The sequence below is a fragment of the Vanessa cardui genome, chromosome 7, assembly GCF_905220365.1.
Source record: "Vanessa cardui chromosome 7, ilVanCard2.1, whole genome shotgun sequence".
In the NCBI taxonomy this organism is placed as follows: domain Eukaryota; kingdom Metazoa; phylum Arthropoda; class Insecta; order Lepidoptera; family Nymphalidae; genus Vanessa; species Vanessa cardui.
Window position 1 is genome coordinate 3,627,205 of NC_061129.1, and position 24,225 is coordinate 3,651,429.

General features: G+C 32.4%; 1 protein-coding gene across 1 annotated transcript in view; it reads right to left on the minus strand.

The window, feature by feature from the left end:
- The window catches only part of LOC124531066, a 128,610-nt gene that overhangs the window by 92,389 nt on the left and 11,996 nt on the right, over positions 1–24,225 (minus strand). Inside the window, exon 2 of the mRNA XM_047105515.1 lies at positions 19,628–20,111. Within this exon, the coding sequence (XP_046961471.1) occupies positions 19,628–20,111 (484 nt within the window). The remainder of the gene's footprint in view (positions 1–19,627; positions 20,112–24,225) is intronic.

The following is a 24,225-nucleotide window of genomic DNA, read 5'->3' on the forward strand; positions in this document are numbered from 1 at the left end:
TATTATATGTATGGATAATGTAATGAATGCTTACTAAAAAACATTTAAATGTAAACTAAAAATAACCTTCCCGTAATTCCTTCTCGTAACGTATTTTTAGTGATCCGTCGACAGATACATCTTTTACTTGAAAACTTTGACACTAAAATAAATACAAATTCCGGTAAAAACACGAGCGGGCTTTTATATAAAGCACAAAGCATACTGAGCTCTAATCTATACAAATTCTGGTAATACCGAGGAATCAACGTATTGATTATTCAAAGCTTAACCATTATGAAAGCTTACCCGTCAAATTCGTGGAATCGTAGCGCGGCTTATTCTAAGGATCTATTTCTTAATCTTATACATAAGCAGGCATGATATCTATTTATACCTGTTGACTTCCAAGCAGGATACATTAATTGAAATAATTGTATTTAATAAACATGACGTTGTATTTTTTAAATGTTAAAAAAGAGTAACTACTGAGTTTCTTGCCGGTTCTTCTCGGTAGAATCTACTTTCCGAACCGGTGGTAGCTTTACTTAATTGTAAAATGACGATTCAAAAGTGCTTATAAAAGCCTACTTGAATAAAGTTTATTTTGATTTTGATTTTTTTTTGATTTCAGATTAATAGACTTCGGTGTCGTTTGACTGAAGATCATGAGATTTATCTATGTAGGTATATATTATAATATAAAGAAAATTTTGAATATTTACTTTCTTTGTAAAATATAACCAGGTGACGTTGCAACGTTCAAACATCTTAACACATAAATGTTATTTGTACAGACAGAATTGTCAGATTTGGCTTTAAATAAACTAGAGGTTACTTCGCGTTGCGAAAAATACGATTAATTAAGTGTAAATTCGAAAGGTCTTATTTCCATTTTTTGATCAATTAAAAGATTCTCACTAATAAATAAGGACTGTTTTTCTATATGGCTTACTGAACAAGTACTAAACGAATATACATAAAACTTTTCCAGAAGTATGTAGCAAATAATCTATATATATATTTATATACATAGATTTTCTTTGGCCAAACCAAAACTTGAAAATGACTTTACGAATTACATTCAACCTCTTTTTCTACGTTTTCTTATTCTTTGGAGACAAGATAAATTATGTAAATTAATTTTTAGAAATTAAAGAGCGTTTATTCCGTATTAGCAATGTACAGGGCTTTCTAAAAGGGACTGTGACCCATGTGACGTGACCACACCACATTCAGGCATTAAAACGTAATTAAAAGTCCATCATACAATCACATTTATAAAATTATATAACATCAGAATCTTGAGTAGCAATCACATTTACCTGGTGGCTTTGTATAAGCCCGCCTGCGTAGGTACCACCCACTCACCAGATATTCTACCGCTAAACAATAGTAACAGTATTGTTGTGTTCCGGTTTGAAGGGTGAGTGAGCCAGTATAAGTATAGGCACAGGGGTCATAGCATCTTAATTCCCAAATTTGATGGCGCATTGACGAACGACGAAAGGAATAGTTAATATTTCTTGCAGCGTCATTGTCTATGGCTGATGGTGACCACTTGACATCAGGTGGCCCATAAGCTCGATTGCCAATCTATTCCATAAAAAAAATCAGTAAAATATACAGTAAGAAGCAGTAATTACTTTAAGTTAATAAATTTCAATAACATGACGATTTAAAAGCTATTTTATGAACCTCCTCAAGTAAATAGTATTTTGATTCTCGATTCAATTTCAATTACAATTTTGTTTTCTCATACATTATTTCAACGAACCAATGTTTATAAATCTTAGCAATTTATAAGTTTCAATAGAAAATATATAATTTATTCAGTCTCGATTTAAGTAGTTTTAACAATAAATCTCTCACATTTATAGAAAAATAATTTCTGTATCGTACCACTGGTATTTTTATTCAGACGCATTTCCATATATCATTTATTTGCCTTGCGGTTTCATCTGTGTTTTATATAACTATATTATATAGTCTATATATCATATCTTGACAATGTTTAGCTATTTTTTTATATAATATATTGCAAACGAGAAAGTAGTTCGCCTGATGGAAAGTGAAGTGTAATACCGCCCTTGGACATCTCAAACACAGGAAGTCTTGCATATGCGTTGTAGGCCTTGAATAAGTAGTCTTTTCTTTATGGTTCTGAAGAATTATTTTTTTTTAGTTTAGTGCCTTATTTAATCTTTACTTATATTATTAATGCGAATGTAACACTGTCTGTCTGTCTTGCTCTTTAACAACCAAATATTAAATCGAATTCAAAATTAAAATTTGAATTCGAAGAAGTTACTAGTTTTCATGTCTAAAATCTGACGACTAAACCTTAAAACACAAGCAAATCCGCGGAAGATAATAGGTACTTTATAACTTTCTGTGCCAACCAATCAGAGCTGGTGTAGATCTAAATTTTTAAGCGTCCTAACGAAAAATGAATGAATGATTTTATAGATATTTTTTTAACTATATTAATAGAGACAAAAGAACATAAGTTTGTAGTATAAATCTATCAAAACGCGATCAACTGCTTTTCAAGACCTTAAAATCGGATGAAAGCTCAATATTGTTATAAATATATAACGTACGCGTTATTTTGCGCAACTTTACTTATTTCGAGTAAACCAATGAACTGTTCCACAATAATGCAATTGCTAAAGCAAACATCTACGCTTCGCCAGATGTGCACCAACAATTTCATATCTATTTAAAAAGTGTGCGCATCCCACTTAACTGGTCGGTTAAATTAACCCAATACAAAAATCAGATTAAACTTAGTAAATTCATTCTAGAAAACTCGAAAGAAATAGTTTGTTATAAAGTGGAAATTTTATTGTAACGCTAATATTTACAAAAAACGCAAAATGAATTCGAACATGCAAATATGAAATGTGTGCCCTAGTTGAAAATACAACTCTGAATCGTTTTATATTTATTGATACCGCTCAGCACACAGGTAATCAAAAACTAGAAAATAGTTCAATCGAATATCGCTTTTAAAGCCTATAATATAGAGTATACTATCGGTTATCACACTTTCTAGGTTACTGTAGCGTTTCAAATATAGTTCCAAATATAGAATTAAAATGTACATTAAAATTCTGGGCTGTATCGTTCACGGTGTACTGTTAAAAATAAATATTTGTATAACAAGCTAATCCTTGCGGCTTTGCCCTAGTTTAAGTTTAATTGAAATTTGTAATAGTCTGGCAAATACCTACTGATAGTTTTTTTTATGACATAGGTGGCAAACGAGCAGGAGGCTCACCTGATGGAAAGTGTCTACCGCCGCCCATGGACATCTGCAACACCGTGAATATTGCAGGTGCGTTGCCGGCCTTTAAGGAAGGAGTACGATCTTTTCTTGAAGGTTCCCATGTCGTATTGGTTCGGAAAAACCGCCAGCGAAAGCTGATTCCACTAAGTGGTTGTGCGGGGCAGAAAATGTCTAAGAAATCGCGCTGTTGTGGATTTTCGGACATCAAGGTGGTGTGGGTGAAACTTCTACCGTTGTTCACGGGGAATGTTCCGAGGTATTGTTTGGACTAATCCCGTCTGCTGAATTTCACCTTCGGACATCTCGTCAAAATTCGAAGTCTATATTAGCAACTTTGTTCACAATAAAAACAAAGAACTGCTAATCGATATTAACATTGGAATAATGGTAACTCTATCCACCCACGTGAGTTTACACAATCGCAACTTGCTATGAAGTTACTCCTATTTTGTTATTAGAACGCCTATATAAATGGTACACGATAAAATGCTTTAGTGAGAAGACCAATTTATGAAAGTTCGTCAATGGGGTCATTCATTTCAGTCTAACTAGTTTGCCTACGAAAACAGAATCGTAAGCGAAATAAGAATTGCCACGTTTTTGAGACAACGAGGAGTCGTTTTTTCGTGTCAATTTAACGTCTTTTTTATTCATCGTCATATTTTAACCGACTTTTAAGAAAGGAGTTTATCAGTTCGATATGTATGTATGTAAAAATGTTAGAATTTTATTATATTTGTGTAAGATGATCCATTTATGGTTAATTTCGTAAGTGTATGTTTTTATGTTTGTCTACGATTTTCTAGCAAACTAAAAGTCGTATTGAGATGATAATTTCTGTTCTAAGTCAGATAATCTTAGGGAATAATGTAAGTTTCATTAAAATCGATCTAGCAGTTTCTAAGATATAAATACATTTTTATTTTTAGTTCACTAGCTATTTCTAATTTTAGAGACGGTTTCATTTTTTTATAAATTATTTAATTTGTTATGATGAAACATGTTATGAAAGAATCAAAATAAAATTTTATTTATCCGTTTACAAATGTCTACATCGTGAAATACAACGAAATTTATATTTTTAATACATATCTAATGTGCAATGTGATCGTGCTTGGTGAGTCAGTAGAACGTTTGCCGAGAGAATATTGATTTTTTTTTTTATTTTGATGTGAGATATATCATTTATGTATGTGTATGTACTGTTGATTGTCCTAAAATAAAAGGAAATATTACTATGATAATCATTTAATTTATGAAAAATATACATGTACATCATTATGTAGTTTAATACAGTATATGGTGGTAAATACCTTACCGCAAGCGGAACGAAAATCTTTAACGTCACTTGATACTAATTCCAACGATTCTTTCCAAGCCCCTACAAGTACAGCCTCGTTGTTATTGCTTTAAAATTATTTTTCTGTGAAACTATTATATAATACGATGAAATTGCTTCGAATTAAAATTATGAAATATATTACCGGTTCCAAATATAACAATGATTATAACTACATTATACAATCGTAAATCGACTTTTAAGTATTCTAATATTTTTCATTTAATTTTACTTAGTAGGACTCTAAAAAATGTGTAGTGCATGTTCAATGGTTTTAAAATAGTGTTTAGTTTGAAGTTGGTTTTTCTTTTTATTTTTTTTTGTTTATTTATTTGAGATACAAATATGTCTGCTTGCCGTGACTAAAGTATGTTTTAGATTTTGTCAATATAATTAAATAAAATATTTTTAGTACTATGTTCTTCTTTCACGCAACAGCTGATTGCTTCAAAATATGCATGGTAACAAAACTTCAATTGAGATATTTTGCAAGAACCATCTTGAAACTAAAATGTATTTATTATTCGACATTGAACATAATAACGATAAAGTTTATAGTTTATATCCAAAAATCAAAAAGGGCTTATTAACTAAGTTCAGTACGACACAACTTAGATGTACCATCGGCAAAATTCGTAAAACCGATCACATCCGAATTAAGCAGGCTCTCCCTAATTATCAATATTTATTTATGCGAACATGATTTTTACACAAACGTAATAACTTGTAATATCACGTGACCTAATATATTCGTCAACTTGACACGTCGATTTACATGCACTTGCTTTCTCAGGTTGAGTTGACGCAAGAATCTATAGCGACGAATGGCGGGATAGTAGCTATTTCTATTAGTTGTATGAATCGGCAGTAATCGGTTTTATTGAATAGGCTATTTGACTGGTGTTTAAAATTCATTTTATATTATTTAGTAGATGTTAAGGAACCCAGTAAAAGTTGCGTTTTTTTATTTCTAGTACATATTTGCCGAAAAATATCATTTTAAAAAATCCATATTTAAATAGCGCGCAAAAACGCTACTTGGACAATATGGCGCTGCAATGGGGTCGGTGACGTCACTTTCCTGTATTTTAATCTGTGGTACACATAGTAGAAAAGCAAATTATACAAGAAAGTGACTTCATCATAAGCCCGGCCAATCAGAAGCGTTTTGTGTCACGTGACAAACTTTTGAAAATTTGCATTTTTATTTATGGAGTTTTGAATAAATTAAGTATTATGTTCAACTTTCGTTACTAAATAGCCATTTTTAAACTCATAATATACACTGATTACAATAATTCACAAATTATTTTTCGCATTTTCAAATAGCCGATAGCCGATGCTACATCTAACTCGTGTCGTAAAATAAAGTAAGTCGATTGTAAACGTTTCAATAGTGAATTCTACAAGATTCGCGCGGAACGTCACAATTTCATAAGACACGTAGAATTAAATTATTATTATACGACTTTGAAACTTGTTTTAAAAACTTCATATTTCAAGGCTTTTATTCTAGGGTTTTCATTCAGGGTCTTCATTCAGGGTTTCTTAATCTAGACAACAATTTAATTTGGTACACTTATTATAAAGAAGAATTTAAAATTTTAAATATCTGTATTATGAAACATTCTTATGCAATATAGAATATTAATATATTTTTACACAACAATTTACACCTCGACTGTACATACCTAAGCCTCCGCGAAGCCTTTGTATCTTATGGTTTTAATATGTACTTCACCTAACACAGTTTAATTTATATTTTATAAAAAAATAAAACATTATTGATTTTCTTATTTCTATGATTTTATATTATATGTCAAGGCAGTCAAATTAGTAAATTAAACTACTACTACTTCTCGAGCTGAGATAGCCCAGTGGTTAGAACGCGTGAATCTTAACCGGTGGTGCAGGAAAACATCGTGAGGAAACCTGCATGTGTATAATTTCATCGAAATTCTGCCACATGTGCATTCCACCGACCCGCATTGGAACAACGTGGTGGAATATGTTCCAAACTCTCTCCTTAATGGAAAAGGAGGCATTATCCCAGCAGTGGGAAATTTACATTCTGTTACTTTACTACTACTTCTAAATCGGAAAGTCTTAAGTAAACGCGATATTTTAAATCATTCTGTAATATAATCAAATTCCACGCGAGCAATACCGCGGACAACAGCTAATGTACCTACTATAAAAAAGGCAAAAACAGAAAAATCATAACGTTTCATTCGCCGTAGACAGATGACTGTTTATACAACAGCATCCAGTCAATGTTTCATCTCGTCCAATACGAATTTGATATTTGCAAATATTTACCCGAGGATGCCTGCGACTGTTCTCTGATCTTTTCATCTCCCTCTGTAAATAGAGGGCGAGTAATTGATTCGTATCACAGACACTCAAATCAAACACCTAGATCGCTTAGTGGTCAATTACAAGGCTGTAAATTTCGAGATTTTGAGTTCAAACAGCTGATTATATCCTGAGTTTATTATTGTATATGACAGTTTTCTTGGTGGTAGCGCTTTGTGCAAGCCTGTCTGGGTATGTACCACCCACTCATCAGTTATTCTACCGCCAAACAACAGTACTCAGTATTGTGTTAAATGTGTTCCGGTTTGAAGGGTTAGTGAGCCAGTGTAACTACAGGCTCAAGGGACATAATATCTTAGTTCCCAAGGTTGGTGGTGCATTGACGATTTAAGGAATAGTTAATATTTCTTGCAGCGTCATTGTCTATGGGTGATGGTGACCACTTACCATCAGGTGGTCCATATGCTCGTCCGTCAACCTATACGATAAAAAAAAAAGTTAAATTTTTATTTGTGTTTTATTGTCATGAAATTATAACTTGGAGTCATATTTTATATGAATTAGATAGACGAACAGGTAAATTAGCTGTCTAATGGATAATATTGGCGTTTTGTACATCACCAATGCGCCAACAATCTTGGAGATGTTATGTCCCTTTATCTGTAGTCCTACTCGCCCTTCAAACCAGAACACAGCAATACTAAATATAACTGATTGATAATAGAATATTCATCCGAGTGAGATTTTGTAAGGATTCACATCAATTCTCACTTGTGAAAAGTTGACGACCAACTTACAGTGATACGCCATTTCGATATATCGAATAAATAGCTGTTACTGCTTTGTTCGCGTAGACTATGAAAATATCTAGAAAATAACTAAAAATATTACGTTAATGATTGGTATACAAAGAGGTCTTACCTCGTTGTTTCCAAAAAAAGTAGCCTATATCTTTTGGTACGCTCTAGTCTATTTGTACACCAAATTTCATTTAAATCGATCCAGTAGTTTTGGCGTAAAAGAGAGACAGATAGACACACAGAGTTACTTTCGAATCTATAATATTAGTATGGATTCAAGAAGTATAAAATATAAATGTAGTTCTTTTGTAGTTGTTCACCTTATAACGTAAGCCGCCAGTCACTTATAGCAATTTAGACCTACTAATCCTGACTCATAATCTGCAGCCTTATAAATTAGCCTCTAGACCAGTAGTGACATATTACCTACAATGATTCAGTGTTCTCTTAAACTACCAAAAAGTGAATCTCTTCTGATAAGTGATGGTAACCAATTTATTGTAGAGGATAATTTAAGTGTTCTTGTAAATCATAAAGATACCATTACAATGGAATTTGCAATTTCATTAATCTGATTTGATTAACGCGTTTGTAAATATATAAGCGATATATCGTAATACCTTTGAATAGGACATACATACAAAACTAATCTCACGTATTGCGCAAATATAAATGTAACTTTATCTAACAAGACCGACTTAATATAATATATACATTATGTTATCTATACATTCGTTTAACCTCGTGGGATTCGTGAAGAAGTACCGTTCTTTATGTATACGCCACTATATACCTCGAGAATATAATATTAATAATATTACAATATGTCTTTTTATATGGTATGTGGTTTCCACCGCTCATAGACAGTGACAATACACCACCAACCTAAGGAACTAAGATGGTAAATATCTTGTGCCTAATGACACTTGCTCATTCATCCTTCAAACCGGAACAGAACACAGTACCTACTGTTGTTTGACTGTAGAATATCCTGTGAGTGGGTAGTACCCAGACAGGCTTGCACAAAGAACTACGGACAAATTTAGTAATAATTGCAATGCACAGAATAATAAAAAATCAACTATATATACATTTAATTAAGATTCCGTATATATTATATTTAATGGAGAATATATTAATATATAATAAAAAACATTCCATTTTAATATTGGCTCTAAGATTAATAATAATAAATAAATAATAAATAAATATGCGACAACATCACATACATTACTCTGATCCCAATGTAAGTAGCTAAAGCACTTGTGTTGTGGAAAATCAGAAGTAACGACGGTACCACAAACACACAGACCCAAGACAACATAGAAAACTAATGATAATCTACTTTGAGTCGACCGGGAATCGAACCCGGTACCTCGGAGTGGTGTACCCATGAAAACCGGTGTACACACCACTCGACCACGGAGGTGGAGAATGTATTCGAAACACTAAAAACAAAAAAAAATATATTTATTTTTATAGTAGATACAAAGACAAACTTACCTTCAAAACATAAAGCACTTAATTAACAATATTATTAATTTATTATCATTAATAATAGTTATATCAATGAAATATAAAACAGTCTAGTAACGATTAATAATGAAGCTATCCCGGTGGTCCCGCTTATTCCCATAATGAACCCTCAGGCTATGATTCGTAAACGTATTTGATATAAAGTGAGATAACGATCATTAATTAAAATTGTTCTAGTGATTATATTATAATTAAACCTAGTCACATTCATATTTGATATTGATATATTTAAAAACAAAACTTAAAAATAATACATTTCATAGATGAATGAATGAAAGAATTGTCATTATAATAAGAATTTAAATGAACATGGTTATTTTAATTCTCTTATTATGTTATCATTTTATCATGTTTTTTATTTTTATTTGGTAGAGCTCGATGTTTCGACATCATCTATGAAAGTATTGTTCACGAGAACAAAACATTCGTAAAGATAACTCACGCAAGATTGTATCTATAAAAAATATATTATTTTTAAGTTTGTTTCAAAAAATTTGATTAAAATACGAAATATCAAGCTAAACCAAATTTTAAAAAAATCAGCTAAATATTCCGATTTTGATGTGTAAAGCGTACAACGCGTATATAGCGTATATAGCGCAACGCGTATAAATCGGTTCAAAAGTATTTCTTTTATATTTCGCCTTCTAAACATTCAACTAGATATAATAATTACATTGCTAACAGACAAAACAAAGCAACAGGAACAATTTATCATTTCGCGTTCAAAATAAAAAACAAGTGCTTGCCAAAAAAATTTAGTAGCTGTCATTGGCATCATCACTATGTTTCTGTGATAAGAATCAATACGGCACACATTCAAAATTAACTATCATATGTAATGGTGAACCAAATCAAAACACTTAAGTCATACTTTTACCAGCACTTATAAATTATTTCTAAGAGTTCAATTTCTATAAGTAACCTCCAATTCATTCTTAGAAAGTATTTAATGGATTTTCATTCCGTTTTCACGTTTTCTGCTGAATATTTCACTAAAAAGGTTATATATCTGATATAAATTAAGCTTATCATGAGATTCATAAAAAAGTACACATCTTTAATCTATTTGTATCACGGACAGCGGAGTTCTCAGTGGATCGCAACTACATTAAGATAATACTCATTGTAAATGCAAATTCTTAATTCCGAGAAGACCAACGAGAAACTCAGTAGTCACTCTTTTTACACAAAACGCAAGGCCGTGTGAAAATGCTAGAACTAAAATACATACTGTTTTTAGTATTTTTTTAATGATATAGGTGGCAAACTAGCAAGAGGCTCATCTGATGGAAAGTGACTACCACCGCCCATGGACATCTGCAACACCAGGTGGCTTGCAGGTGCGGTGCCGGCTTTAAGAAAGGAGTACGCTCTTTTCTTGAAGGTTCCCATGTCGTGTCGGTTCGAAAAAACCGCCGGCGAAAGCTTGTTCCACGAAGTGGTTGTGCAAGGCATAAAATTTTTAAGAATTCGCGCTGTTGTGGATTTTGGGACATCAAGGTGGAAATACATTATAAATATATACAAATGTATACATCCCTGTAGATAATCAATTGTTACTAACGCAAATCTGTTTCAGTAATTAAATTACAGATACAAATATAGTATGGTGGTCTACTAATTAAATAATTCCTTCGTAAAATACAAATTCATTAGATAGGCAACACATAATTAATTAAAAAAAACACATTAATTAACCTCTTACAAATTGTATAATTAAAAGACATTAAGTCTAACCATATACAGATAATGTAATTCGATATTTTGACATAAAAAGCGACTAATTGATACTTTTAGGAATGACACATCAACTAATCTTGATACTTTATAATTGCAATAAACATTTAATTGCAGTTTTTTTATTGTAAAGCAGTAACGTATTGACTTTATTGGTCCGGCTAGATCAAGCCACAGATCCTCAAACCTCAAAATAAATATCATATTGGTTTGACACGTACTAGTCAAATAAATATTTGCTATTAATTTTGAATTCCGAACGACGACTTTCGAATATCGAGAAATTTGAAGTAACGTTTAAGAAAAATACACGGTACATGTTATGGGATGGTTTGGCATAAACGACCCTATATGTAGAACGAATATATCTCACTGGTTAAATTCTTATTTTACCTGAACGATGTCGAGACCTGTAGGTATCTATATCTATACATATAATAAAATTCTACCGTCTGTTTGTAGCATCAAAATAACTTCTTTTTACTAAATACATATGTATGTATGTATTCATGGTACATATACCATATATTTTGTCAGATGTTTGTCTATTGGTTCCAGCTAATACCAAGAACTTTGACGGTACCGATTTTGACGGGACTTTCAAAGACAGATAGCTGATGTAATAAAAAGTAACTTAGGCTTATTTAATATTAGAGTTATACATAAAAATAATATTAACGAACCTCTGTGATGCGATATTTTTTTTAAATTGAAACGCCCTGGAATTCGCGGGTACTATTTGGTTTATATCATAGAGTTGAAATCTTAGTAACTATTCTGTTAATTGATATACTCTCACGATCGTTATAACGCTCATTAATCTGATTGAGTTTAAGATAATCCCTTACGCGAACTTTTAATCGGTATATGTAATACACGAATGTATTGCACGCAATATTTTTTAATATAAAATAAACGTATATTTCTTTGGTAAAATTGGTGGTCGAACCAAAGCTGATTTTTTTATACCTTTGGTGTAGGAGCAAAAAATTGATTAAAAAAATGTCAGTAGCCTCGGAGTCGTGCCTCGGGAAACACGCCCAGCATATGGTCTTGCGTCTAAACTCTTTCTCCTTGCGTGTCGAAGTTTTTATTACGAGAGTGTGGACATAAAAAAGAAAACAGTGAGCACTGCACACACACACACACACACGCACACGCACACGCACACGCACACGCACACGCACACGCACACGCACACGCACACGCACACGCACACGCACACGCACGCACGCACGCACCCACACACACACACACACACACACACACACACGCACACACACACACACACAAACTTTACCACTTGACAAATCTAGTGATTGGACATTTTGGATATTAGAAAAAAAGGTTGTAAAACACTTGAATATACAGAAATTATTAAAGTATTAAATATGACTTGATCAAAGCTATACAATGGAACAAAAGCTTCAATTTCAATGGTTTTATCTAAGACTCTATATATATATTGTATATAACAAATACGTGATTATTAAAACCTTCCAAGAATATCATAATATAATAATGAGTGTACACTCCGGAACTACTCCAATTCCTTCAGATTACGTCATTCAATTTATCGTTCGCCCTACATACAATGATAACCCTTAACATTTCTTTGTACGTAATATGAAATTCTGGCGAACCGTGATTCTACGTGAGATTTTACTTTAAAAATGTATCCATAATAATAAATTAGATATTCCACGAAAGACAAGAAAGGTAAGTAATAAATAATAAGAATTAAAACTAAAGTTCGCTGCAGCGATGAATCTTCGTTGTGTTATCTAATCAAACTATGAAAACATACAGCGCTAGATCGCTTATAATTATAATAATTTTCTCACGAGCAAAACGTCATAAGCAACGGGAATGTCGTGGCATATACGCTTTTCGTTTCATTATAGATTTGAGATATTTAGGGTATGGTGTTTTTTTTTTATATTTTGGTAAAATTAAATTACATAAACATTAATCATTATTGAAAATGAATTAAGCACCAAGCAAGGTTAAGATTATAAAACCACTAGCAACCCGCCCTTCTTCGCACGGGTGCATTAAATGACATCATAGTAAAAAATTTCTAAAATTATCAGAGTTTCTTCAGTAAATAATATATATAAAAACTATACATAAAAGCCTTCCTCTCAAATCACTCTATCTGTTAAAAAAACCGCATCAAAATCCGTTGCATAGTTTTGAACATTAAAGCATATATAAGGACAGAAAAAGCGACTTGGTTTTATACTATGTATTGATGATGTCACTATACATCTAGCTCAACAATCCTCGGGATGACCTTAAACTGTCCCATGGGATATCGGGTCTTTTAATTTGCCAAGACCAACAATGTATTCCAATGTTAAGATAAGGTAAGTATTCAATCACAATGATACGTGGCTACGTTAAAGTTACGTGCACCGAATGGTTAGATAGGACAATGACGACCTCCGTGATCGAGTAGTGGGTACACCGCTTTTCATGGATACGCCACTCCCAGGTCCCGAGTTCGATTCCCGGCTCAGTTGTTGTAGAAAAACTTCATTAGTTTCATATATTGTCTTGGGTTGGGTGTTTGTTGTATCGACGTTACTTCTGATTTTCCTTAACACAAATGCTTTAGCTACTTACATTGGGATCAAAATTTTGTCCAATATTTATTTATTTATTATTATTAGATAAATATTATCTTGGCAATTACTTTGTGTGAGAATGAGAATATATAGGTTTTGGGTAAGTGATTATCACAGCTATTGGTGAAGTAAGAAATATTAACAATTCCTAAAAATACCAATGCGCCAGCTATCTTCGAAACTTAGATGATAAGTCTCTTGTACCTGAAGTTACCCTAATTTAAATATCAAATTCCATTCATTTGGCAAGCTCGGGTAATCTTTAAACAAATTGTTTCGATAAATTATAGTTTAACGAAATTATTTATAACCTCTATAAATCGAAGTAGGGACAATTAAACAAACCCTTGATTTGCGCATTTTCATGCAATTTCTTAATAACACAGCTATATTGTGCACTACTAAAATTTTATAAGTAAAGTAAAAGTAAAGTAACAGCCTGTACATTTCCCACTGCTGAGATAAGGCCTCCTCTTCCATTAAGGAGAGGGTTTGGAATATATTCCACCACGCTGTTCCAATGCGGCTCGGTGGAATGCACATGTGGCAGAATTTCGATGAAATTAGACACATGCAGGTTTCCTCCCATGTTTTCCTTCACCGCCGAGCACGAGACGAATTATAAACACAAATTAAGCACATATATATAGTGGTGCTTACCTGGGTTTGAACCCGAAATCATCGGTTAAGATGCACGCGTTCTAACCACTGGACCATCTCGGCTTTTCTAATAATAAATTAACCTTATTCCAGTTTTTGGGCGCAAAACAGGACAAACATACAGTCATTTCGATATTTGTAATAGTTGTTACTGTTATTGTCGAAAATGTTAAACATTTCGTTTATTTTAAAAGAAAAAGAAAATATTTAACGTAATCCAAAACAAAACGTTCGAGCTATCGAAGAGATGCTTAATCAGAGAGAAATATCTAGACCAAACGAGTCAACATTTTAACACTGCGATATTTTATTCACTGAAACAACACAGAAGTAGTGGATAAAATGTTATTGCTTTAGGATTATTTATTACTGCATTCCCAGTAATTCTTATTTCTAGAATGTTGCAAATTGATTTTCCCGCTCGATTCCGATCGAACAACCTTGGATCGTCAAAAGATGCTGCTTGTCCGCGATACTTTGACGAGAACCATAGTAAAACAAATCAAATCAAATCAAAAACTCTTTATTTGGACATACACATTATACAAATCATAAAATAAAATAAATAAAAAAAGAAGTAACAAAAATATACAAAATGAAAAAAAACAGGAAAGAATGTGATGCCCAAATTGGTAAACCACTCAGCTTGTGTTGAAACCATTGTTAAATGAGCTTCAACGCTGGTATTCTGTGGTCGCCAGTAACTACGTACGTCACGTCGTAGATAGCGATAACAGTAAAGTCACGCTTTAAATCAAATTACACTTACTTTATATAATGTAGTTTTTTTATGAAATAGTTTGGCGGACAAGCATATGGGCCACCTGATGGTAAGTGGTCACCATCATCCATAGACAGTAAGAAATATTAACTATTCCTTACATCGTCAATGCGCCACCAACCTTGGGAACTAAGATGCTATGTGCCTTGTGCCTATAGTTGACACTGGCTCACTCACCCTTCAAACCGGGACACAACAATACTGCGTACTATTGTTTAGCGGTAGAATATCTGATGAGTGGGTGGGACCTACCCAGGCGGGCTTGCACAAAGCCCTACCACCAAGTAGTTAAAGTTACAGTTGTGACGTCACTTTACCAAATTACACTTGAAGCCAATATTGGTTGAAAAGTTTTACTTCGATAAGAAAAAAAAGGTTGTTTGTTTCTTCTTATTAAGTAACAAATATAATTCATCGTTTTTAATAACCCGTATTCATCTACTGCCGGTCATATGCACTTGACTAAGTTACAGTCAAAATAAATATATGCTTTATTTAAGTAGATTTTTACAAGCACTCATTCGTCACTTTACAGAATTATTTCAAATATAAAGCTAGCTATTTGTAATGTAGATTCTACCGAGAAGAACCGGCAAGCGTACTGCAAGTACTGAGCCCGAACATTTAATTTCTAGCTATCTATAGTGAAAGCTGGAAATTAAATTAAATGATGACTCCTGATGAATGATAATTAAAAATAAATATAGTCTATTTTTTTATGAAGATTTCATATTTTTTTTTTTTTTTTTGAAGAAGAAGACCTATGGATCATTTTCAACTATGCTGCCCCAGTGCGAGCTGAATGCACAATTGGCAGAAATTCATCGAAAGTTTTCAGGTTTTCGTACGGTATTTTATTTCATCGGCAAGCACGAGAATAATTGACAACTGGCGCTTGGCCGTTTGACAATTACTGTTTGACAATCTCACGATCTTCGTTTATAATAAACCAGTTCAAGCCACCAGTCAAATTTAAGTTAAAATTTAATGGTTGATTTTATAAATTTCGAACTCCAAAATCAAAGCTGATATAGTTTAGAATAGTATTAAAAAAATTCGAACTTAAAGTCAAAATTCTGAACTACTATGAATGAAGTTGAGAATAAACAATAATCTTTTCAAACAATTGTAAAACAAAAACACAATAAACCGCTTATTGAATTATGCTTGCTAAAGATGATTAACAAATTCGTTTTTAATCGACTTCAAAAAAAGGAGGAGGTTCTCAATTCGTCGGGGCCTTTTTTATTTTTATTTTTTATGTATGTTACCGAATTACTCGAAGATGGCTGGGCCGATTTTGACAATTCTTTTTTTGTTTGAAAGGGCATGTTTTACAGGTGGTCCCATTGTCAGGAGATCAGGATCTGATGATGGGATCCTGGAGAAATCGAGGGAACTCCTCAAATTTTATAGGCACACCTATAGTGATTTCGGTTTTATTCAAAGTGCCTTGGTCATATGCTCACGAAAAGTGACATTTGATGAAGTGGAATTGATAATGAAGACCACAACTAGTAATCAGAACCTATTAGTAAGTAACTATTTTACGGGCTTAGTTCTATTTCTTTAAGATAGTCGTCAAGCAATTGATGTTAGTAAACATGCCTATGATGAAGTCTAGCTGATGGTGGACTACCAGGAGAACTCCTCAATGATTAACGGCATTAAAGTGAATGACAAACACTACCAATTGTAATTATAAATAACAAAACAACACTGAAAAGCAGTAAATAATTTTTTATAAATTAAAAAAACCGCCTTCAAAAATGAACTAAAAAGAAAAAAATAATCAGTTACATCCATATCCAATTTACGATTTTTTAATCACCTTTTGAAGGCGGTGCCAACAAAGTAAATAAATTCCTATATTGAAATCATTTAATTTGTATCAATAGTAAGGTTTGTCTAATGGTGTCATCTATACAATAAATAGATTTAGTTTTTGTATGTATGTATTATGTACCTATATGCATATATAGCAATGTTGGCACCGACTTTGAGAGGTGATTAAAAAATCGTAAATTGGATATGAATGTAACTGATTATTTTTTTCTTTTTAGTTAATTTTTGAAGGCGGTTTTTTTTAATTTATAAAAAATTATAGACTTAGGAAAATATAATGCGACATAATTAAAAATCCTCGACAAAATATTATAAATGTTCTGTAATCCTAATATATGCAAAAGGTCGCCTTTATAAAACCGTGGACGGAATATTTATTATTCATAACCAATATGGACATTGCCTCATGAGAATATTGAATGCGGAAATTCAGTGACCAGAACGCAGCTATAGATGTGTTTCTATTTATAATGTTACTAGCTGTAAATTAAGATTTAATTTTGATTAAATAAATTCCATTTGTTTTCCCTGTCACCAGTCTGCGCGTTATTGAATGACAAAACACAAACAAAATTGTATGCATGGCATATTTGTAAGATGTCAGCGGCGCGGCTTGGCTCATTTTTCACGTAAAGAATAGAAATTTCGAGAATGTGTTGCTAGTATTAAAAATTTAAATATAGACTATTACATTGCAAAATTTTTTACCGCCAAATTTTATTGTAAAATTTTAAATCCCCAACAAAAATTATTATTGTTTTTCAGGGATAATTTGAGCTTTATAAGCTATTTCATTTGAATATGATCAAATGAAAATTAGACAAAAATAAAATATACATTATTTTAATAGCACGTATGCAATTAACTTTAAACGTAACGAATCTGAAAATATAGTTATTAAGTCACTAATAATTCATAAGAAATTGACCATTTAAAAATATCTACTAAGATACTATAAAAATAGATCAGCTTGGAGCTTCGTAGACGCTCATAAAATCTTGATTTATAAGCCCAATACAACTAATGTGGTTCAGATAAAACAAGACAGTGAATTTACCAAAACAAATACCAACCAGTTCAACCAAGACAATAAATTCTTTTTAATAATAGGATAGTATAAAAATATTTGCCTCAAATTTAGATTGTATACTACTAAGAAGAATGGTCGCCTCTAAATATTTGTATGTTGTATCAACATATACACACACAAAAACACCGCGCTTGTGGATGTCACAGAGTATATATGCCTTCCACATTTAAAGTACAAATAGTATTATTGAATAAAAACTATCAACTAGGATAATTTATCAATAACAAAGTTGTATATGTTACTAGCGGGACAAAAGAGTAGTGTAATATTACCGGCTTAATCAAAAGCGATTTAATCTAAACTCGTAAACAAATTACATCAAAAAATGAGTCAATTTACGAATTAAAACATGAATGCTTTTTGTTTTGGAAACTATTTGAAATGAAAACGAAAAAAACAATACGGATAGATACTGGCAAAAGCAAAAATATGTAGCTTAAATTTTCTTTGAATCATAAAATTGTTCATTAAAATTTGCTTTCAAAAAATTTTAATTAAGAATTTGATCATCTTAAACGGAACCGTATCACCGTGTGCCCTATACTTACATTCAGCATTATTTAAACGTATATTTTCTATTTCATATAGTTAAACTGCCAATTGGATCACCTTACTGATGGTTGTAGGAGGTATAATTGATTCCTCAAATCACCTACATGCTACCACTCTTGAGAACTAAGATGCTATGTGATTTGTCCCACTGGCTTAAACCTCAACACAACAATACTAAGCATTGCTGTTTTTACCACCAAGGTAAAAAATGTTGATGGTTGGGTAGTACCTATTCAGGTGTACTTTCCCAAAGACTTACCACTGAGTAAATGCATAGCTACCGTTTCTAACGGATTCAAAGGGATAACAAGGCGACCAATTAATGAATTGTTAGATTCAATTTATAAATCGTATGCTCGTTAAGGCAGAAGTATGTCATTATAGTCTTACAAACAATTCGATCGAATCGAGTGTCGAAACTCAATTAGCCTCGTTTCATTTAACGGAACGTAACGTTAGTGAAGGTATTCCGGAATCCAAAGGGCTGGATTAACCGTTACGAGAAAACATAAAGTTAGCGCCTGATTAACTTTTAAAAACACGACTGTTTAAAAATGAGACATGAGACCGTCAATGATAAATGGTACTTAAAATCGATGATATTACGTCACAAAGTCAAAAGCCTACCAATACACCACTACAAGGTAAAATTATCCTTAAACTATTTGTTTTGACAAAAGGGGCTCCTCTTCTTTTGAGGCGAAGTTTTAGGTCATATTCCACTCCGATGTTTCAATCAGGGCTGGTAGATATGTATATACATATATACATATGTGGTCTTTTCAATCATGTAGTCCTTACGATATTTTCCACCGAGGAAAATTATGAACACAAATTTAACCCCATAATCCAAAGATTCACGTGTTCCACCTGATTCACTAAACCATTACGACCAATAAAATAAAAGTAATTATCTATAACCGTTAATCTACAATTATCTACATTTATAACTGTTACGCTTAGTCATTCACCTCTTACTATGATAAACAAATTATTTTTCACTATAAGATTTATTTGTTTGTTAAATAAATTAAGATAGTATATGTGTTATTAAAGCAATAACTTACCGGTAACTTAGTGGAGCTCGCAGATTTATAGACGAAATTCTAGAGACTGGCTGCCTGCGCTTGTCCCCTTCGTGCCAGCTCGCGTAACTTCGCGCATACGTCACAACACCGCACCCCTCACTCGAATTCAAAAATTCAACTGACATGTCTACATTGTCAAAGGTATCGTTCAACCAGCTATCATTTAAAAACTTAGAATCAAACTCAAACGAACTATTTACATTGGCGGTAACATTTTCAAAAATGGAATGGTTTGTCAATTCGTATACGCCATTGTGTTTTGGACTAGAATATATGTAAACACGATCGAGTTCCGAATCGTTTTCGGTTCTTATCGAACTCGCACGCGTTTTTGTTTCGTTCGAGATGCGATGGTAGTCGTCGGCGGAGGTATACCACGCTTCGAGGATCGCTATATGCGTGTCGAGTTCCCGGCAAGTCAGTCGGAACTCGTAGTCGTGACATCGCTGCTCTTCAACGATTTCTGGAACAAATGGTAGAAGTAATCGTTAAAATAAACATAAAACAAGAGACACTGAAAAATATATCAGTGTTATAAGAATTTTTATTTTAAATATTTGATATTTTAATAAGCGAATATTCAGAGATGTAACAATATATTGTTTCACAAAGGTTGTTGATTGATAAATTGACTTCGTTGTGATATATTTTTATTCCTGAACAACTACAAACCGAAAATAGAACACGATCGTTAAATGTCAAAAAGTGATATGTGACAATGAGTATAATATGATAATAGTATTTAAAGGAAGACAGCGAAGATAATTGGATACAATAGGGCATATGGTACAAATGGCAAATATAAATAAAAATCATAATAGCGTATCATCGTAAGTTCGTTTTCAACGCATTACAAATGGGAAACGGAGCATCTTCTTAAGGATTTACAGATTACTCTCAAACAAATAACGGCCTTATGGTTAGAAGACGTGAATCTTAACCGATGACTAGGGGTCAAATTTTGCTAAAATTGTGAAACCTAAACATATGGAACAAAATAATTGGGGCCATCATTGGGACCAACACACATTACAGAAGCGTTTTGAAATAAGATCCATACCTTCTGTTCAAAAAGGAGAACTGTTACCTGACGGCTAATTAAATTAATGTTACAATTACTTAGCCGTAAAAAGCATAAAATAACCAAATTATAGTATTTCCGTACCAAATGCAACCATTAACCTATCAACTGGTTAATTTTATTTCAATACAACACAGTATTAATTGGTAATAAACTTTGAACCGTATCGTAGAGCAATTAGGTCGAATTTCAATTGCACCTTCCTAAGATGTTAATTCACGCTGCAGTCATAGAATATTTATGATCGTGTGACTTATTAAACGAACTCTACGCGCAACTTTGCTTGAATGGAAATTAAATTATACGAAAGTATATTACTTACAGACATCTTATGCTTGTGATGTATTTTCTGTTATATACCTTTTATATACCTTTATTTTTATAACATTAAGGTAGCATTACAGTTATTAATATTACAAAAGATTTCCATTTTACGAATAGATACTTTTTTGTGAGTATACGAAGGTCCTTTTAGGGTCCTTTAATATTAAAAGCGCTGAGTTTATGCACTAGTACCTATTTGTCGATTTCTAAACAAAAAAAAATTCAATTTTACTTTTCAGACTATGTGATTAAAATCGTGGAAGAGATTAATAACTGAGTCACTTGTAGGTACTTACGGTAGTATCTACTTTCCGTAACGGTGGTAGCTTTATATTTTATTGAACTGTGTAACATGAAGATTTGAAAATTGCTTCTATAAGCCTACTTGGATATACGAAAAAAGTATGTTTTTTAATCTGTATAATTTTTTATATATTTACAATATTAAAATTCTGATTTATTTACTTTGACTTATTTCCTCTATTTTTAAATCATTTTACGCTTGGAGATTCAGAATTGCGAATTTCACAGGGAAATTCTCCTAGCATTCTTGCCACCATTCCACGCAGTCTTGACTTGTACATTAGTTATTTTTAATATCAACCTTTTTGCGTATAATCAATTCATGAATAAAAACAATTATTGCTTTGGTGAAAATAAATTTCCCGTAATTAATATGTTTGTATGCTAGACTAGAGTATCAGATATCATTACGATCGATACAGTAATTCAATCGTAATGAGGTAACAAGTAAGCATATACTGTCACTTTCGCATTTACAAACTCGAATAGTTAAACCAAATTTTGACATTAAGGCACAGATAAAAAAAGAACAGATAACATATATTCTATTTATAACCTATTAAGTAAAACACAAACAAAAAACATGAAAGCTAATGCGGTTTTATATCTTATTTTATAGTGATATCTCAATGTATTCTTGTTTTTATAGTAATTGGTGTGTATCATAAAAATGGCTGACCCGTTTTTACTCTCTTGATACGCAGTTTAATATTCATAGATGGTCACAGATAAGATTTATAGGTTATAAATCTCTAGTAGGTATATTGATAGGAGAGTGAGACAAAACATGTTTGTACGAAAATCATATTAATTATTAATATTGTAATTAACGATCAATATTATTTGCCTCGACATATATTTTTAAAATAACAATTTAAAATAACCTTTGACATATATTTTTAAAATAAATTAATTGATGTCTGGCTGAGAATTGGCTGATCGCATTGTGTATTTAACAGACATGAAAATAAAATAACAGTTATTATTTAAGAAAAATTTACAAATAAAAAATTAATCACAAAAACTGCAATGACTGAACTTTTAATTTAGATACATTATTGTTGTTATTGCAACCAACAATTGCTCAAAGTTGTTAAATATACATTCACAATACAATTACAACACAAATATAATTTGATTTAAAATATTACATAGTTTGGGCAATATTAACATTAGTAATCTGTTTGTTGTTTAATCTTTCACGAATAATTATTTAATCTGATTTTTATATAAAGAGCTGAGATGGCCCAGTGGTTAGAACGCGTGCATCTTAACCGATGATTGCGGGCAAGCCCAGGCAAGCACCACTATATAGTATATGTCCTTAATTTGTGTTTATAATTCATCTCGAGCTCGGTGGTGAAGGAAAACATCGTGAGGAAACCTGAATGTGTCTAATTTCATCGAAATTCTGGCACATGTGCATTCCACCAATCCGCATTGGAACAGCGTGGTGTAATATGTTCGAACCCTCTCCTTAATGAAAGAGGAGGCCTTATACCACTAGTGGGGAATTTATAGGCTTTACTTTGCTTTACATAAAGATTTGTTGATTTCATATTTAATATTTTAAAAATGATCATTTTGGTCGTTCTTTAGTACAATACCGCTTCGCTATAGTCGCTTTGCATTCGTATATAATAAGGGGCTTATTAAGACGCCCCAACCTAAATAAATTAAGTGGATTACGAATATAATTTAAATAAATCCATTGAACAGATTTAGCAGGAAACCATGTTTGTGACGCTATTTTTTTTAACTTGTTCTATATGGTTTGAATTCTATTTATTTTTTACTTTAGATATCTTGGCCTGGGTATAATAATGAATACTTAAAAAAAAAACGAAAAATATTCGGTACGTGTATCCGATTTTTGTTTCACTATTTTTAATTGACATCAAGTATGCAATTCGAAATAAAATTTTAAGAGCTATAAACCCCTGAACTATAAAAAGCGATAGGCCATTGCTTACGTTAGCCTATTTCGAGTAACAATCATTGCTCCGATGATATCGAACAAGTAGAGCGCTCGTCCGTACAGCAGACTAATGCAATTTAACCGAACACTGCCAAATGCGCACTGCATCAACCCCATATATAATCTCTCTGTCACACCCACACGAAACGTGCACTTTGTCCCATTTTCGCATGTACTCACCCCTTACGCGTCTAATTTTGATCAAGCGTTACCATAGCAACGGCCCAAAACAACGCCATTACCTTCCAATCCAGTAACAATTGACCTTCCTAGTTCCAGTACACCGATGGTCCTCGCTAAAATTAAGAAGAAATTGCACATAATTGGAGATCAATTAATGTTGGTCCAATTTCGGACGGTCTTGGGAGCTAGAGGCGCTCCTTGATTGCTGCAAATTAAACGTTAAATAGACGGACTAAAGAGCAATTTTCTTTTAATTAATGACTCCAGAAAAGGGGCAGGTTGCCCCAGGTTTTGGGGAAATTTGTTCCACTTTCCATCGAACATATTTATTACAAGACGTCTTTATAAAGGGTTAAGTACAGCTTTTTTAAATAACAGTAATTTAGTTTTTTTTGAACAAATGTTCTTAATAATAGTGAGAATATTTAAATAATCATTAGGTCTAATTAAAAAATCTAAGCCTACACATCGCCATCAAACATTACATTTCCAGAAGAAAAAAGCACGTTTCAACATTCAGAGACGTCATCAGACAAATTGGTTCGTTTCCCCCTACTTTAAAATGGGGATAAAAGTGAAAAATATAAAGTGTTCGCAGCACCAAATATCACGGCTATGAAGACATTTGTCAACTGCACTTCACACACAATAGACACAGAACCTTCACATTGAAGTTTTTAAAGGGAGTGTGTGAGTCGTGAAAATCAA